Below are 16,492 nucleotides of genomic sequence, written 5' to 3' on the forward strand. Positions count from 1 at the left end.
GGGAAGGGGGGAAGGGAGGGCGGTCCACACTGGGTGCCAGGCTTACACAGAGGGTGGCCTGGGTGTCACACAGCCTGCAGAGCACCCCAGCTACCACCTCCCGCTTGGCTGTGGCTGCCCTCCCAGCACTGCCACAAAAAGCAACGCGGGGTGCGGCACCAGGAGGGCACCAGGAGGGGACACCCTGGAGGGGCGTGGCTGGTGTGTGCCAGCCTGCATGTTTCCCTCCCTTGTCGTGGGCACCCAGGCAGAGGCACCACCCTGGTACCTGCTGGGCTGTGCCAGGCGGGCAGGCATTGCCAAGGTGGAGTGAGGTAAGGCTCCACTGGGCTCACGAGTGCAGCTACAAAATCAGCATGGCCCAGAGCTCAGCTCGTTTGCCCCACCCCATGGGCAGTGCATTCCCCAGCCCCGGACACCCAAGCGGCTTGCTAAGCTGTTGCCCAGCCCTGTCAACTAGTGGCTAACCTCTGTCTACAGCAATGTCAACCAGCAATCGAGGGGGGGGGTGCAAGTTGGCAATGGTTCTTCTTTACTACTGCCACCACAACAGTGTTGGTGCTGTGGCCTAATCCTGGAATTACAATCCAGGAGTATACAGTACTAGAAAGAGCAAGTTCTCCCTCATGTATGCCCTGCCCCCAGAAGTGAGGTAGGGTTGCAGATTGGGGTCCAATGTACAACTTCCAACTTGTACAGCTACTGCTTTGAGCTCAGATGAAATAGAACTTTTAGCATACAGTGCTCTTATTCATTTGGGGTTTCTTTTTGTTTGCAGGAACACAACTTGATTGCCTTTACGATTGAAGTCCTACATATGAGACCCCTAAGATTTGTAACTGTATTCCACTCTAATGGTTGAAGAAATTTGATTTATTAGAGTAGTCTCCTCCTCCTCCTTGCTTGCAAAAATGGCTTATTTTTCGTTGTTGCGAGCATGGCATTCAATGCAGCCGTTTTTTCCCCCTTGATGAAGGACATTTACTGCTATATATTGAACCACATCAATTCAATGAACAATTTTGAAATTGTATTATTGCAATGTTTTCTTGATTCTCTTTCCTCTCTCCCTTTTCTTTTAAATAGGAGTAAAATCTGCCACAACAGCAGCTAAAGGTAAGCAGCATCTCTTTTGCTCCATAATATAATGTTGAATTCCAGCTCTCGGCATGCTGACAATATAGCATTGCTTTCTCATGCAGAAATTTGCTAATGGGTAGCCTGCAAACCACTTCAGATGCTGTTGGAGGAGCCTAATTGTTAGGGCTGTGCATGTCCTTCAATGCAATCTAGGGCCCTATCTGGCACACTGGAGCAACCCAATCTGACCCAGGCTGATCTGGGTCCAACCCAGCCTGACCCAATATCTTGTGAATTGCCCTGTGATCTTTGGATGAAGGGCGGTATACAAATTTTAGAAAAAATAATAAATAATAATAAGCCTGAAATCCAAACTGATCTTATATTGTGTGTGTGTGTGTGTGTGAGAGAGAGAGAGAGAGAGAGTGAGAGAGAGAGTGAGAGAGAGAGAGAGTGCTCTATTTGGACAGAAGGGGAGAAGGAGAAACTGCCTTCTCCCCCCCCCCCAAACTGCGTATTTTATTAGGGTACTAAATCAAATACATCAGATTTTCCCCAAAATACTCATAGCAAAGCATTCAGAAAAACCCTTGAATTCTTTGCATTCTGGCTTCTTGTTCTTATAAGAATGCCTACCATGAGCTGAACCTGTCTATAAGCCTGTGCTGCAAAGAAAAGCTGGATTCACTGGGCTCGTAGTAAGTAGATCTAGTATTTATTCTTCTGCCAATGGCAGCTCTCTGCTTATGGCGCAAGGGTCACCCGGCTTCACAACACACAACAGATGTGATGCTGGAGATGGCTGAAGAAAACAGAAGGACCACATGAAATCCAGTCCTTGTGGTTCTGTCCTCTGGGTCTTGGTGAAGCTGGAAAGTTGTTACTGGGATTTGCTTTTTTAGGGGTGGGGTGGGGGGGCGTGGGGAGCAGTGCTTTGATTCAATACTCAGCGTTTCTTTTTATATTTCTTAGATTTCTACAGTTGTGGCAAGACTTTCACAGATCCATCGGGGTCATTTACTCTCCCATATTACAATGGTGGTGGAGATGTCGTGGAGTGTCTCTGGACAATTGTTTCCGATTATAAGATTCCTATAGTGCTAACCCTTGATTATTTCAGGTAAGTCCTCCTTTGCTGAAAGCTAGTGTTTTGTACTGTCAGCATCTCGCTTGTACCTTGGCAATAGCTACCACTGAAGAGGAAATTATTTTGTCATGCTTCCTTTCCTCCATAATCTTGTTCTCCCCTTTCTGCTTCTCTTTTTCTACACTTACTGCTTTCCATGTTCTCCTGGTTCTTTCGTCTTTTCTTTTTCTTTATATGTTTGCTTGTTTTGAATAACTAGATACAGAATTGATATAATACATAAACTGATTGATTTGACTTTTTATAAAAAAAATACCTTGTATAAATCATGTATACAGGCCTTTCACCTGAGAAGCTTGTTTATGGAGCAGGTTCAGTCGCAAGGTGTGAGGGAGCTGACACCACCCTTAGGAAAGCCACATTGTGGGTTACAGATGTGCCAGTTGAAATCGTTTTTCAAAAATTTTCATCATTACTGAAATCACAAAGGGATAAAAGCGTGCATATCCTTAAAGCAGCTAAATGAAAGATTATCTTGTCCCTTATATACTCAGTCACTGTGCTCTGCCAAGAAAGAAAGAAAGAAAAACATTTTCCAGTTTCAGAGTCCATTCCAGTTGTTCTGTTATTTGCAAAGTTAGTAAAAAAAAATGGCTGGCAATTCCATAAGTGCCAGGGAATCTGGGTCAACTATGGACTGCATATCTCACTTGGGCTGTTGAAGCTTCTGAGTCTTCATTCACAAATTTAATAAAACCAAACAAGCTGAATGCAATGTGCCAGATGTTGATTGCCTTGGGAAAGGGCGAGAAATTGAATTCTTTAAGGTGACCATGTCCTGTGGGCTCATGCATATTATATACTAAATAAATAAAGTTTCCAAAATTCCGCACAAAACAGTGCCCATGACTTTTGTGGGAAAATCAATATTATGGCTGCACTAGGAAGTTTAGCTGTCCAAGAGCCAGCACTCCTGCTAGAGTTCTGATGCATATATTTAAAGTGGGAGAGGAATGATATGCTGAACCCAAGTCTGGCTCCCAGTGAGACATTGTGAGATGCATTCCGAAATCTTTCCTCCAGAGCCAATTTCTTGCCAACCAACGAGACATTAATCAAAATACTACAATATTTTGTGCTACAAGGCCTTTATATGTCCTGCTTATCTGGGAGCAGGTCCCAGTGAACTCAAGAGTACTTGCTTCCAAGTAGCCATGCATAGGATTTTGCTGTTAATGTGTTACGACAAAAAAAAAATGAACTCAAGGGATGACAATCTGCAGGTGGGAGAGGAGAGAGTTTTTAAAGTTAAGAATGTGAGGAGAAAATGAAATGATCAAAATCATATAAATAATAAAATCATCATCATCATCATCTGATACTTTTGAATGGGTGTGGACTCAGAAATTTCTTTTGCCATAAGGTGTCTTTGTCTTGTCTTGTATGACTAATGGCACTTTTTCCTTCACAGTTTGGACTGTACTCGTGAATACATTCGTATCTATGATGGACTGGTACGTCATTCAGCACTACTTGGGCAAATATGCGGTGGCTCAAGTCAGGTATTCGTTTCACGTTCAGGCATCATGAAAGTTGTACTCCACAGAGAGTCCTATCGTGCAAGCTCTGGCTTTTTTGGCTATTACGATATAACAGGTAAGCCTGGAACTTATACATTTTTTTTCCATGCAGCTGAATATTTTTGCTTTTTGTATGCAGGAATATAATTTTGTATTAGAACTGGGCATTGTGGGGATTTGCTTCAGGATTACAGTAGAGGGGCTTTAACAGAGCCAAAGTTAGGACCATGGAAAGAGATGGCAGAGGAGTGAATTCCTCCACACAGCTCTCATTGTAAGAGCTTGGAAATGAGTTGCGCTCTTTAGCCAAAAATTGGTAAACAATAGGGTTGTGCAACAGTCACAAGATTGGCCTTGTTTCTGTACAGTGGAACCTCGGTTTATGAACACCTTGGTTTACGAATTTTCAGTTTACGAACGTCGCGGACCCATCTGGAACAGATTAATCCACTTTCCATTACTTTCAATGGGAAAGTTCGCTTCAGTTTATGAACGCTTCAGTTTATGAACAGACTTCTGGAACATGCTTTAGGTTAAGTACGCTTCAGGTTGAGTACTCCGCGGACCCGTCTGGAACGGATTAATCCACTTTCCATTACTTTCAATGGGAAAGTTCGCTTTAGTTTATGAACGCTTCACTTTAAGTACTCCACAGACCGTCTGGAACAGATTAATCCACTTTCCGTTACTTTCAGTGGGAAAGTTCGCTTCAGTTTATGAACGCTTCAGTTTATGAACAGACTTCCGGAACATGCTTTAGGTTAAGTACGCTTCAGGTTGAGTACTCCGTGGACCCGTCTGGAATGGATTAATCCACTTTCCATTACTTTCAATGGGAAAGTTCGCTTCAGTTTATGAACGCTTCACTTTAAGTACTCCACAGACTGTCTGGAACAGATTAATCCACTTTCCATTACTTTCAGTGGGAAAGTTCGCTTCAGTTTATGAACGCTTCAGTTTATGAACAGACGTCCGGAACCAATTGTGTTCATAAACCGAGGTACCACTGTACTTGTAATACTGGGAAGCAATCTACTCTGTTTTAGAGCCACTCCATCTTTCCAGTTTGACTTCTTGTTCCGAGTCTGAATTAGATCTGTGTCTCCCCATTGATTATGATTTAAACATAATTTAAACATGGCTGAACATTCCCCCCCCCCTTTCCCCAGGAATGGCTGACAGAGAAAATGATGCCTCTCCAGAGAGCATTAAGCCTACCAAATTGCAGGCACTGCAAGGCCTGGTCTTATGCCCTACTACAAAACATATGCAGGTGGGATGGAGAACTGATCTAAGATCTTACCCATCACACATATGTTCAGTGTCACTGTTTTGATTATCTGGAGAAGGCCTGATTCATCCACAAACCATTTCTGTTCAACCTTTTTAGTAAATTTTTGCCTTTAGTCTCCTCAGATCCAGAACTATACTACTTGCAAAAGCTGCCCAAACCCCTATTTGTTTCCATGGTTTTTCATTTTGTTTCCTTCAGTCTTCCTTCAAATGTTCATTTATTTTAAAAAGGGAAAACAAAAGTGCTAAACCAACATTTTCACAGTATATTTTGGAAAGTTGTTTGTTTCACTATCCATTTGGATACTTCTTACAATAATATAAAGCTTGTTCTGGACATTAAGGGACAGGTTGGGATACAATTGGATGCCATTTGGAATCAAGATGGTCGCCACACCATGCAAATGCATACTTATTTCAACCACTCATTTTACGATTGCTCCGATACAAGTTTAAAATATAAATGTGGTTTTGATTTTAAAAGAACAAATATTTTTAAATACAGGTAGGTAGCCGTGTTGGTCTGACGTAGTCGAAACAAAATAAAAAAATTCCTTCCATTAGCACCATAGAGACCAACTAAGTTTGTCATTGGTATGAGCTTTCGTGTGCATGCAGCTGGCCTGTAAGGTCTCTAAGTTGGTCTCTAAGGTGCTACTGGAAGGAATTTTTAAAAATATTTTTAAAATCTAGGTTGAGTCTTGACATCTGCAGGACATTGTACCATTAACAATTGCTAGAATGTTGACTGTTTTATAAAATGATGTTTTTTGTTTATAGATCTGGTAACCTCAACAGTCCCTGAATTAACAACAGGTAATGAAATCTGCTCACCTTTTTTTAATGTACAGAATATGGAGGTCCCTGGGCATAAGAGTGGGCTTGGCAGAGTAATGGTCATAGGTAGTAGTCAACTAAATTTTACTGAGAGTATATCCATTTCAATTAATAATCCTAACTTAGAAGTGTTCATTTATTTCAGTGGACCTACTCTGAATATGACTAATGTTGGATATCACCTTCTGATGTAAAGATGAGAGTAAACAGGAACAAAATTAGGACAAAACTTGAAACATTGTGATAGCCTGGTTTATTTTAGTATTTGTAGAGCCAGAACACTGGATCCCTAGGGCCACACATCCTGTTTCATATAAGGATGTTTACAATTTTCTCTGGAACAACAGCTAACCTTGGTCAAGAGCCCTCCTTTGCTTCTCTTCTGTTTTCTAAGGTTGTTAGAGTCTAAACCAGGCATCCCCAAACTGTGGCCCTCCAGATGTTTTGGCCTACAACTCCCATGATCCCTAGCTGACAGGACCAGTGGCCGGGGAAGATGGGAATTGTAGTCCAAAACATCTGGAGGGCCGAAATTTGGGGGTGCCTGGTCTAAACACACTTAAGTCTCCGTTGCTTGTCCATTTATGACAACATGCTGGGGTTGTAAATTGCTTGTTATTCAACTGAACTTTACTCCACAAATATTGATAAAGGTTGCTTTTCTTATCAAATTCTTCTCTCACAGCTCCAGAGTTGACAACCGGACCCTTGTATAGTAAGTTTCCAATCCGAATCTTTATTGTTATATTTTGTCCAAAAAGGGTATGAATTAGACAGAAGCAAGTCTTAAACTGAATAATCAAACATTCAGTTGCAAATCGGTTGCCTTCTCTCTGTGTTCATGCAGTTAAGAATAATGAATACCCAGTGAAGAGGATCCCCTTGAAATAGAAAACATCTCTGATCAAAACTTGTTATGGTGTAAAAACACAGCAGTCTATGTTAACTGAAGGGCTTTACAGGGATTTGGACTTATGTCCACTGCCTTTCTTTTCTTCAAGCGAAGGCAGAGGCAGGAGGGACGATTTGAGAATAGCCCTCCCCTCAGGCTGTAGCAGCAGCAATGCAAAATAGGGCACCACAGTCCTAATCTTTCTAGGCCAGGGATGGAGGCCCTTTGGTCCTTCACTTAAAAGTCCTTGACTTAAAAATAAGTCTAGAGATACAGAAGTCTATTCTTCTGTATCTCTTCACTACATTTGCATGCAAAATTCAAGTATAAGATATAATTTTAACTCTTTTGTGTAACAAGTAGTTCATTTTTAAAAATGAACATAGTAAAATGTGGATATTTTAATTTGTTCATCTTTCTATAGCAACAACTCTTCCTGCAGAAACCACTAGTGAGTACCTACCTTTTTGCATGTAATTTTGCCACAGTGAACAGCAAAAGGAATAATGTCATTTCGGGCAGAAGATACAGCATGGAATTAAAACGCAGTGCTTTCTTACATCCCTCATAATAATGGCATCTCAGGACCATCTGAATACAATTGTGGTTGATGCTCTTTGGTGCTGATAGAATGCAAAGCAGGAGGACCAACAGCAGATGGAGCCGGAGCACAGTCAGCTAGGCGGCTTTCTAGTTGTCCCCATTCACCGCCTTGCTCAGCTGTACAAAGCTAACACTGAGACTAAGAAGGGGGGGGGACTGACAAGCAGTATCATCTCCTGGACTTGCACATGGGATGGCAGGCAGGCGGGGGCGGGGGCGGGGGGAAAGACAGCAGAATGAGGTTGGTGGGGCAGTGCCCCATTTCACAGATCAGCCTCCACTGCAGGAGCCTGTATGAGTGTTAGTGGGAAATGACCCAAAGGCAGATTCATATTTCTTTTGACACAAAGTAGCAACAGAGTAGGCTTTCAGCCTTTGAAAAATTGCATATACAAACACACACACCTTTTCAGAAGTGTGCAGGCACATGAAAGCTCATACCAATGACAAACTTAGTTCGTCTCTAAGGTGCTACTGGAAGGAATTTTCAAATATATTTTTTTTAATCTAGGTTGAGTCTTGACATCTGCAGGACATTATAGCATTAACAATTGCAAGAATGTTGACTGTTTTATAAAATGATGTTTTTTGTTTATAGATCTGGTAACCTCAGCAGTCCCTGAATTAACAACAGGTAATGAAATCTGCTCACCTTTTTTTTAAAAATGTACTTAATATGGAGGCCCCTGGGCATAAGAGTGGGCTTGGCAGAGTAATGGTCATAAGTAGTAGTCAACTAAATTTTACTGAGAGTATATCCATTTCAATTAATAGTCCTAACAGAAGTGTTCATTTATTTCAGTGGACCTACTCTGAATATGACTAATGTTGGATATCACCTTCTGATGTAAAGATGAGAGTAAACAGGAACAAAATTAGGACAAAACTTGAAACATTGTGATAGCCTGGTTTATTTTAGTATTTGTAGAGCCAAAACACTGGATCCCTAGGGCCACACATCCTCTGTTTCATATAAGGATATTTACAATTTTCTTTGGAACAGCAGCTAACCTTGGTCAGAGCCCTCCTTTGTTTCTCTTCTGTTTTCTAAGGTTGTTAGAGTCTAAACACACTTAAGTCTCTGTTGCTTGTCCATTTATGACAACATGCTGGGGTTGTAAAATGCTTGTTATTCAACTGAACCTTACTCCACAAATATTGATAAAGGTTGCTTTTCTTATCAAATTCTTCTCTCACAGCTCCAGAGTTGACAACCGGACCCTTGTATAGTAAGTTTCCAATCTAAATCTTTATTGTTATATTTTGTCCAAAAAGGGTATGAATTAGACAGAAGCAAGTCTTAAACTGAATAATCAAACATTCAGTTGCAAATCGGTTGCCTTCTCTCTGTGTTCATGCAGTTAAGAATAATGAATACCCAGTGAAGAGGACCCTCTTGAAATAGAAAACATCTCTGATCAAAACTTGTTATGGTGTAAAAACACAGCAGTCTATGTTAACTGAAGGGCTTTACAGGGATTTGGACTTATGTCCACTGCCTTTCTTTTCTTCAAGCGAAGGCAGAGGCAGGAGGGATGATTTGAGAATAGCCCTCCCCTCAGGCTGTAGCAGCAGCGATGCAAAATAGTCCTAATAGTCCTAATCTCTCTAGGCCTTTGGTTCTTCACTTAAAAGTCCTTGACTTAAAAATAAATAGATTACTTTTCTATTCTTCTGTATCTCTTCATTACATATGCATGCAAAATTCAAGTATAAGATATAATTTTAACTCTTTTGTGTAACAAGTAGTTCATTTTTTAAAATGAACATAGTAAAATGTGGATATTTAAATTTGCTGACCAGTGAATTCATCTTTCTTTAGCAACAGCTCTTCCTGCAGAAACCACTAGTGAGTACCTACCTTTTTGCATGTAATTTTGCCACAGTGAACAGCAAAAGGAATAATGTCATTTCGGGCAGAAGATACAGCATGGAATTAAAATGCAGTGCCTTCTTACATCCCTCATAATAATGGCATCAACCTCCCTATGTGTAGAGACTTTAAAGGGGGATATATGGCAAACTTGAAGAGTCAGGAAGGGTGCAGGCTCTTCATGTTGGCTAGATTCAACGTGTTCCCCTCTATGGAGATAGAAGGAAGATATCTAGCTCTCCCAAAAGCCGAATGTTTATGTAAATGCGGGAAGAATGAACCAGATACATTGGACCACATTTTCTTTTCCTGCAATTATGGTATTAATGCGAGAAGGCGATTGCTGGGTGCTTTGCAGGTGGATGCATCGATCGCGGCATTGCCAACTATTCAGGGGTTACTGTCGGATAATTATGATGGAGTTACTTTAGTGGTGGCTGAGTTTTTGTGCTCTGTTTATGCAGAGAGATTGGGCCACTGTGGAGAGGACAAGGGGATGCTAATTGAAAATTGATATATCATTCTAAAATATTAATTTAATTAATATGTATTTTATTTCATGAAGTCTATAACGTGAATGTTTTATCCATAATTTTGTTCTGAAGCTCCTGAACTTGTCATGCCTAATAAAGGTTATTTATTGATTGAATAATGGCATCTCAGGACCATCTGAATACAATTGTGGTTAATGCTCTTTGGTGCTGATAGAATGCAAAGCAGGAGGACCAACATCAGATGGAGCCAGAGCACAGTCAGCTAGGCAGCTTCCTAGTTGTCCCCATTCTCCTCCTTGCTCAGCTGTACAAAGCTATCCCTGAGACTAAGAAGGAGGGAACTGACAAGCTATACCACCTCCTGGACTTGCACATACGATGGCAGGCTGGGACAGGGGGTGACAATAGAATGAGGTTGGTGGGGCAGTGCCCCATTTCACAGATCAGCCTCCGCTGCAGGAGCCTGTATGAGTGTTAGTGGGAAATGACCCAAAGGCAGATTAATATTTCTTTTGACACAAAGTAGAAACAGAGTAGGCTTTCAGCCTTTGAGAAATTGCATATACAAACACACACACTTCTTCAGAAGTGTGCATGCACACGAAAGCTCATACCAATGACAAACTTAGTTGGTCTCTAAGGTGCTACTGGAAGGAATTTTTAAATTTATTTAAAAAAATCTATTTTGAGTCTTGACATCTGCAGGACATTACAGTATAGCATTAACAATTGCAAGAATGTTGACAGTTTCATAAAATGATGGTTTTTGTTTATAGATCTGGTAACCTCAACAGTCTCTGAATTAACATCAGGTAATGAAATCTGCTCACCTTTTTTTAAAAAATGTACTTAACATGGATGCCCCTGGGCATAAGAGTGGGTTTGGCAGAGTGATGGTCATAGGTAGTAGTCAATAAAATTTTACCAAGAGTATATCCATTTCAATTAATTGTCCTAACTTAGAAGTGTTCATTTATTTCAGTGGACTAATGAAATTAATTAATTAATATTAATATTTCTTTTGACACAAAATAGAAACAGAATAGCCTTTAAGCCTTTGAAAAATTGCATATACAAACACACACACAACTGAAAGCATGATCATCTTGCACTGGGATGTCAAGTCAAAATTTTTGTTCCTTTCTTTCTTTCTTCTCTGAACAAATGATTATTGCCTTTTGAGAAATCCTATATTTCTAGCCTCCTGAATCGGGTGTTCCCAACATGCCTAAGTGAAATTTTAGTCATACATGCCTGGGGTTTGAGGAGAGATCTAAAATGCAGTGCTAATGTTGCTATAAAGGTAAAGGGGCCCCTGACCATTAGGTCCAGTCGTGTCCGACTCTGGGGTTGCGGCGCTCATCTCGCTCTATAGGCCGAGGGAGCCGGCGTTTGTCCGCAGACAGCTTCCGGGTCATGTGGCCAGCATGACAAAGCCGCTTCTGGCGAACCAGAGCAGCGCACGGAAACGCCGTTTACCTTCCCGCCGGAGGTATTTATCTACTTGCACTTTGATGTGCTTTCGAACTGCTAGGTTGGCAGGAGATAATGTTGCTATAGAGGAGATTATCTCTACAATACCTTGCGCATAAAGACAATTGATCCTGGCTCTACAAATGTTCTGTCTGTGTTCTTCAGCGCCCTTTCAGTGTGGTGGCGTTCTCTTGGAACCATTTGGATATATCTATGGCCCTTATTATCCTGGATATGGCAGGCCAATGGAGTGTACCTGGGAAATTAAAGCTCCACAGTTTTACGAGAGAGTTGTTTTACAGTTTAAAACAATTGGTTGGAAGTAAGTATTTGCATTATCATAGTCCCTTCTGTACATTTTACTGATTAATTTCTAAATCTGTTTTTGCAACCAGTAAAATGCTCCTAAACAACATGGAGTTTTGTGCCACCTTATAGACTAACATATTTAAAGACAAACAGCATTTAATATTCTTTAGTCTTTAATGGCCTTTAGGCAAGACCTTTTACACAGAACCTTCATTGTTTTTTGCTGCAACAGCCTTACATGGCTTCCCTTGTGCATATGGCTAAAAATGTTTGAGTCCAAGATAATTTTCCATGTCTAGAATAATCCAGTGGGGTAGCCAGAATCACCCAGGACCAGATACAGTCATACTTTGGAAGTCGAATGAAGTCCATTCGACTTCCAAAACGTCCGAAAACCAAAGTGTGGCTTCTGATTGGCTGCAGGAAACTCCTGCAGCCAATCGGAATTCATGGAAGCACCATCGGATATTCAGCTTCCAAAAATAGTTCACAAACTGGAATAAACACTTCTGGGTTTGCGACAATCGGGAGACAAAACATTCGGGAACTAAGCTATGACTAAGGTATGACTGTACTTAAGAAGGCAATGAGCAAGATACAATTCAGAGCTTTTCAATCCAGTCCCATATACATATTTAATCAAAAGCATTAGGCTAATGATATAGTTCACACAAATGCCTACAATGAGCCCCAATGAATAAGAATATTGAATGGAGAATAAAGGGGGGGAGAATGGAATGCCTGTCTCACACACATCCAGGGCTTTTAATTACTGTGAAGCATATGTATTACTTAGTATTTTTGTTTTTATAATACTTATTCTATGACATATTTTATATATTGCATTACATGTACTCAACAACTTGAATCAAATTAGATAGTATTCAACACAGCTTGGTAACTTAAAGCTTTCTCCCAATGCCTGTCTGCATCCATATAACTTAGAAAACATTCCTAAAATCTGACTGTAAATGTGAGGCTGACCCCATATTTTTTCAAATACTCAGATTTATGGAGGATGATTGAGTGTATTTCCAATATTTGGTAATCAGTATTTTGCCAGGCTCTCAGCATAGTCTAACATGCCATGTCTTGAGGAATTGTTAGTTGTGAGGAATAAAAATAGAGTTATTTACCTAACTCCATTAAAACGAATAATAAATAATAACTTCTAAATTTGCATCTTACAGTTTGAACTGCCGCACAGATTATATTGCCATCTACGATGGTGGCTTGGGCTCATCAAGAAAACTTGGAAGAATTTGCATGTTTACCCGTCATGTATTTATATCCACTTCAGACACAATGACTGTTGTGTTGTACAGAAATTCCTCTAACGCAGGGCTATCATTTACTGCTTATTACTATACTACGCCACAAGGTAAAATGTGATTTTTAAAGTCCCCTATTAATCAACAAATATATTCAATCTGCTGCTTTCATGAATGGATCCTTATGCTTCTTTAAAAATTGCATAAGAATGTATAAAAAGAGTCCTGCCTAATAAGACTGAATATCCCTGTAGCCCATCATTTTGGGAAGTCCACAAACAGGGCCTCAAACCTGTTCTTTACTGGGTCTGTTCACACGATGGTTTATTGTGGACCTGTGCTCACGCATGCATGTTTTGCACAGCATCTACATGGCACAGTCCTCATCAAAATGCAGTCCCATATTATTTTCCTAATTAGTCCAGATCAGGTGGGTGTGGAAATGGTAAGTGGCAAATGTGTACTAAATGGTAAAAAATATGAAACGGCATGTTGATAAGGACACCAGGGCTGGTTTGGGGGGGGGCATGGTAGTGACTGGGATGGCACTGGATTCTTATGGTTGGGAAGGAGCTGAATTTTCCCCAGTGTGGGTAAATGTTGCTTGAGTAAAGAAGCTTATGCATCCTGGTCTGCCACTTTTTCGGCCCTTTTGATGTCATTTGGGCAAGAACTGGGGACACTTCTGTGGCAGTGAAGTAGAGGGATTCATTACCTGATCTCTCTAAGGCTGGGCTCCTCTTTCTACCCTTGGAGAGGGAGATGCAATGCCTTATTATTATTATTATTATTATTATTATTATTACCCTCCGCATCTGGCTGGGTTTCCCCAGCCACTCTGGGCAGTTTCCAAAAAAAGATTAAAAATACATTAAAACATCAGTCATTAAAAACTTCCCTAAACAGGGCTGCCTTCAGATGTCTTCTAAACATCAGATAGTTGTTTATTTCCTTGACATCTGATGGGAGGGCGTTCCACAGGGCGGGCGCCACTACTGAGAAGGCCCTCTGCCTGGTTCCCTGTAACTTTGCTTCTCGCAGTGAGGGAACTGCCAGAAGGCCTTTGGCGCTGGATCTCAGTGTTCGGGCAGAATGATGGGGGTGGAAATGCTCCTTCGTGTATACTGGGCCAAGGCCATTTAGGGCTTTAAAGGTCAGTACCAACACTTTGATTTGTGCTTGGAAATGTACTGGGATCCAATGTAGGTCTTTCAAGACTGGTGTTATGTGTTCTCGGCGGCTGCTCCCAGTCACCAGTCTAGCCTTACTACCTTACTACCAGTGGGCCTTAATGCCCCAGGGGACTATAGGCTTGAAGGACAAGAGTACATATTGTATTTATGGTATATTCCCTTATTTTATCTTTCTTCTCATTCCCCAACAATTCACCTTTCTTTCATTCATAAGTAAATACTATGTGTAAGATCATCTAATGGTCAAACAAAATCCACTGCCACAAAAATGGGATTTTATGTAATATTGTTCTTAATAATTTTTATTCCTTTCTTTTGCAAGAAACAACCACAGAACAGATTTTGCAAGAAACAACCACAGGACACATTGATACTAGTAAGGAGAATCTGCTAGATATTTAAAAGCATTACGTAGTACAATATACAGTTTTTATATCATTTTACTGCACCATTTTTCTCTTACTCTGTTATTTTGTTTCTCTTCACGAACTAGCTTCTGTCACCCTGGAAGCAACTACAGAAGCAACTACTGCTGCTGGTAAGAGTACTCTGACTCTCATACTAAAGTACTAAACCCTAATTCTGAGTATGTACACACAAATATCATAGAACAGGTTTCTCATGCAGAGCATCTGCTAACGAGAAACCTGAAAATTAGGGGGGGGGGTGTATATTTTAAAGAGCCTGATCTGTTGATAGCAATCACAGACTGTCTGGAGAAGCAAGCGCACAAATCTCTTCCAGAGATTTCCTTGACTTCTATTTCATTTCTATCCCATTGTCTATGACTCTGCTCCTCAAGTCTGGTCTTGAAGCAAGCATAGTCACATCCACCTTCCTGAAGCATCCTCCTTGGATATTTGCTTAAATATTCTTCTTGAATATGGGGCTAAGGTATCATGCAAATAATTTATGTTAATGTGGTAGGTGTTGGAGTCGCCCCTGCAGAGGTTATTCAGTTCCTCTTAGCACCTGACTTCTAATCATTAGATTGTGGTGACTGTTGTTGCTATGACACTCAAAGCTTGGGAACTGAAGTCTCTGCATAAGACACAGCTGGTATGTAAGTGTAATTTCTGGAGCAACTTTTCCAACCCAAAACCACAGAACCTCTGCCAATGACAAGGCTGAATCTTTCTCTCAATAGGCAGGAAGTATGAAAGATACCTAGTAGAAATTCCATTAGGAATTGGGGGGGGGGAGAGCTCTTAGGTGTGGTTGCTAGTACATATTTGAAAGTCTGAAAGTATTAGTGATATATGTTTCAAAGGTAACTAGTCATTATTTCAAAACAAGGAAGAAAATGAACCAACTTTTGAAAAGGAGTTTGGAAAATTGAATGGAAAGAGTTTGTGTGTGTGTGTGTGTGTGTGTGTGTGTGTGTGTGTGTGTAACTGGAAGCAATAGGTATCTTGTACTGAGCTGTATTCGAAAGCATGTCAAGTGCAAGTAGATAAATAGGTACCGCTCCGGCGGGAAAGTAAACGGTGTTTCCGTGTGCTGCTCTGGTTCACCAGAAGTGGCTTGGTCATGCTGGCCACATGACCCGGAAGCTGTCTGCGGACAAGCGCTGGCTCCCTCGGCCTATAGAGTGAGATGAGCACGCAATTCCAGAGTCGTCCACGACTGGACCTAATGGTCAGGGGACCTTTACCTTTTACTGAGCTGTATTAGGCATGGCATAGCAACCTGGCTTTGGGTTGCAGCTTTGTTCCCCATTTCCTTACTTCTAGGAACAAACTATCATCAACTTTTTATAAATCTTCCATTTCTAGCCTGGTGCAGTAGTGCTGAGGCTAGATGCTTCATACATTTGGTGGTCCACTAAAATATATCCAGTGTTAGTTATACTGAGTAGTATACCTTCAGCCCCTTACTACAAGGATTGCCACTTGTGCCACAGAAACTTCCCCCAAAGATTCTTGGGAATTTTAGCTTGTTTATGGTGCTGAGAACTGTTAGGAGGCCCCCATTCGCCTCTCAGAGCTAAAGTTGTCAGAGTTCCATGGAGAGAATGACTTTTTGTTCAATGTTTGGCTTAATATTAATACATTCTACCACAATCTGATTGATTCTGTTCTTTCTTACTAGTTCTATCCACAACTGGAGAACCGACCACTTTAGGCACAGAGTGTAAGTCTGCATGTAGAAAATTCTTTTGTGACCACACAGGGAAATAAGACACTCAGATTGGGTGAACTGAGCCACATTTAATTTAACACTACAATTCTGCAGAAGGGAACCAAGGTCAAACTCAGACACCTCCCTCTGCTCTCACAGAGGGAGATCTGATAATTTCTGTGGCCCACAGGGCAGTTCCCTCAAGGGTCACAGGGTTGCTGGGTTCACTGGGTAAAAATACTGATGAATATTAATACTGATGAATATTAATAGGTAATAGTGACATGCCTATTTCTTACCAATGCATATCAATGTTCCTCTTTCTTTGTGAACAGCTCCTTCTACTCCATCTGGTGAGTCCTACTTTTTTTTATTCCAAGTCTGAA

At 40.9% G+C, this 16,492-nt stretch overlaps 1 protein-coding gene across 4 annotated transcripts in view; it reads left to right on the forward strand.

Annotated features, from left to right (window-relative positions):
* The window catches only part of LOC118096496 (deleted in malignant brain tumors 1 protein-like), a 36,069-nt gene that overhangs the window by 7,653 nt on the left and 11,924 nt on the right, over positions 1-16,492 (forward strand). For all 4 annotated transcript variants that reach the window (XM_060274805.1, XM_060274806.1, XM_060274807.1 and 1 more), the window contains exons 2-17: positions 1,087-1,116; positions 2,053-2,200; positions 3,639-3,823; positions 5,821-5,856; positions 6,563-6,592; positions 7,194-7,220; positions 7,971-8,006; positions 8,572-8,601; positions 9,195-9,221; positions 10,516-10,551; positions 11,378-11,534; positions 12,712-12,902; positions 14,308-14,361; positions 14,479-14,523; positions 16,077-16,118; positions 16,442-16,459. In XM_060274805.1, the coding sequence (XP_060130788.1) occupies positions 1,087-1,116; positions 2,053-2,200; positions 3,639-3,823; positions 5,821-5,856; positions 6,563-6,592; positions 7,194-7,220; positions 7,971-8,006; positions 8,572-8,601; positions 9,195-9,221; positions 10,516-10,551; positions 11,378-11,534; positions 12,712-12,902; positions 14,308-14,361; positions 14,479-14,523; positions 16,077-16,118; positions 16,442-16,459 (1,092 nt within the window). The remainder of the gene's footprint in view (positions 1-1,086; positions 1,117-2,052; positions 2,201-3,638; positions 3,824-5,820; positions 5,857-6,562; positions 6,593-7,193; positions 7,221-7,970; positions 8,007-8,571; positions 8,602-9,194; positions 9,222-10,515; positions 10,552-11,377; positions 11,535-12,711; positions 12,903-14,307; positions 14,362-14,478; positions 14,524-16,076; positions 16,119-16,441; positions 16,460-16,492) is intronic.

The sequence above is a fragment of the Zootoca vivipara genome, chromosome 5, assembly GCF_963506605.1.
Source record: "Zootoca vivipara chromosome 5, rZooViv1.1, whole genome shotgun sequence".
Lineage (NCBI taxonomy): Eukaryota > Metazoa > Chordata > Lepidosauria > Squamata > Lacertidae > Zootoca > Zootoca vivipara.